A 2,148-nucleotide genomic window follows, 5' to 3' on the forward strand; every position below is an offset into this window, starting at 1 on the left:
CCGTTCTGAAACTACAACAGTCTGAGCTGACAAAAACACTCTAAAATTTGATGCTCCACTGACCCAATTCTCAAACCAGCTAACTAGATCAAACTAATCAAAGTAAGGAATAAGTTCACCAATTTTGGTGCCAATCCAAGCACGTTTAAACCTCCAATCACCAGCTTGAACACTATCAAGTCCGATGTAGAAAATCTGGGCAAAACCTCTACTTCTTCTTCTTCCTCTCTCTCACAGGTTGTGTTTCTCTCTTGTGTGTTTTCTCGCACTCTCACGAATGGCTGCCACCACCAACAGAGGTAGAGTGGCTAGGGTTTTCTTCTCTACCCCCTTCACTAGGAAGCACTCACAATCGTTGGATCCAACGAAGATCAACGGCTGATGTGTGTTAGACTTATGGGCTGATGTTGGACTTCCAACACACCTCCATGTGGAGGGACTTAACCCAAAACTATTCACATCCCATTTTATTTGTAGACCTGTCGAGCTATTGTTAGGCTAAATCTTCTCAATTATTGGCCTGACTGGTTGGACATTTGTACCCGAAATCTGGTTCTGCTAAAAAAATCAAAACTCTGATAGTTCAGCTACAATGAGACCTATCTCACAAAAAAACTACTACAAACTGCTAGTCCTGGCAACTTCTATATATAAAGCAGCAGATTTGCTAATTCTTGTCTAGATGAGAATTAACAATGTCCATCTAACTTGTACACCATTTGATTAATCAAAGAAAAAGGAAAGGAAAAAATCTTCACGAATCTCTATGTAAAATCAAATGGCATAGGAGTTTGATGGTACTTAGTTATGTCTCATCTAGATAAGAGCTAGGCACACCCAGAAAGAAGAGAAAAATACAGAAAAAAAAGGAGATACATGTGATCCCATGAGCACTCTCATGGGCCACACATTTTCTTTGCTTTAAAGAAACAAAACATTTTCCTTCATTCGAACCCAAGGATAACGTCGCGGTGAACCTGGAACTTTATCAGACATACGAACAAAGGTAATTCAAACCATGCGAAGAATAAGTTCATAATTATCACCATCCAACCACCTAAATATATCATGATATCTTCTAGCACTCCTTCGTGCACATGCAGCTCCTCTTCAAGCCGGAGCACTTGCCGCCGGTGAACCCCTCCGCACCGCACACACCGGCGCAGTTTGCGGACACGAAGCACAGCCCGTTGAACCGCTCGCTCTCTGTCTCACACTCTCGTGCCTGCGCTGGCACCACCTCTGAAAACAAACATGAATAAGCGCACATGGTTAGTTTTTTGAACACTAATCAACAATAATAAACCAACCCAAGAATTGGAGGACACTAATATCATATGCATATTTACGTGGTTTTGCTCTAGCAACAGGAGCGAAACGGTACTTACCGGTGGCGACGAGGAGCAGGAGGAGGATGGCAATGGCCTGGAAAAGCTTGTGTGATGACTCCATTCTTCCTTATTTGTATCTCCCAAATCGCGCCCTGTAAAATGTGCACTTATCTGGGATTGTAAAACTCTGAATGACAAGGTAGGGTCGATGCTTGTGACATGCTTATATACGCGCGCAGCCGCAATCACATATACACGGTGATGCATAATTCAGCACCACAGGAACATCTCGGATCAATATATGGAACATACTAATAACAGGCTTGTATGTGCACGACCGCACAACGCTGATGACATGCAAGCAAATGCATAATTCAGCACCACATGAGCATCTCACACCTATATGTGCAACTACCTAATAATAGCTGTGCACCAGGAGCAGCCACGACCCCCTGCTGTCACCACATGTTATCATCATGAAACTACAATTTTTAGGCTAACAGACTACTAATAATGGGCCTGATTGCTAGGTTGAATTTTTTTTGTGGGCGTCTAATTTGTGGTTGGTCGTGCAGGGGAGGGTCATGGACAGTTTGTGTACCCCACTCTCCTTCATCTTGGAAAATATGTACATTTCTGTAAGAGAAAAGTATGTTTTTAGTACCTCAAGTTCCTAAAAAGTACAGACTTGGTCCCTCAAGATTTTTTGGTATACATTTGGTCCCTCAAGTCTCAAAACCGGACAAATTTAGTCCAAAACCAGATTTTGACCGGGTTTGACCACGCAGACTTTGACCAGCTTTGACCGACAAACAGT

The 2,148-nt window shown here is 42.7% G+C and overlaps 1 protein-coding gene across 1 annotated transcript; it reads right to left on the reverse strand.

Moving 5' to 3' along the window:
* Positions 1 to 671: 671 nt before the first annotated feature.
* Positions 672 to 1,591, reverse strand: LOC125540722 (defensin Tk-AMP-D1.1-like). Its single transcript, XM_048704301.2, has 2 exons — positions 1,389 to 1,591; positions 672 to 1,242 (listed from the first exon to the last, which is right to left on the reverse strand). Exons 1-2 carry the CDS (start codon positions 1,450 to 1,452, stop codon positions 1,079 to 1,081), a joined length of 228 nt encoding a protein of 75 aa, XP_048560258.1. The 5' UTR covers positions 1,453 to 1,591; the 3' UTR covers positions 672 to 1,078.
* Between the last annotated feature and the right edge of the window lie 557 nt (positions 1,592 to 2,148).

Source organism: Triticum urartu, chromosome 2A (genome assembly GCF_056163025.1).
Source record: "Triticum urartu cultivar PI428250 chromosome 2A, HENAU_Tu73, whole genome shotgun sequence".
Lineage (NCBI taxonomy): Eukaryota > Viridiplantae > Streptophyta > Magnoliopsida > Poales > Poaceae > Triticum > Triticum urartu.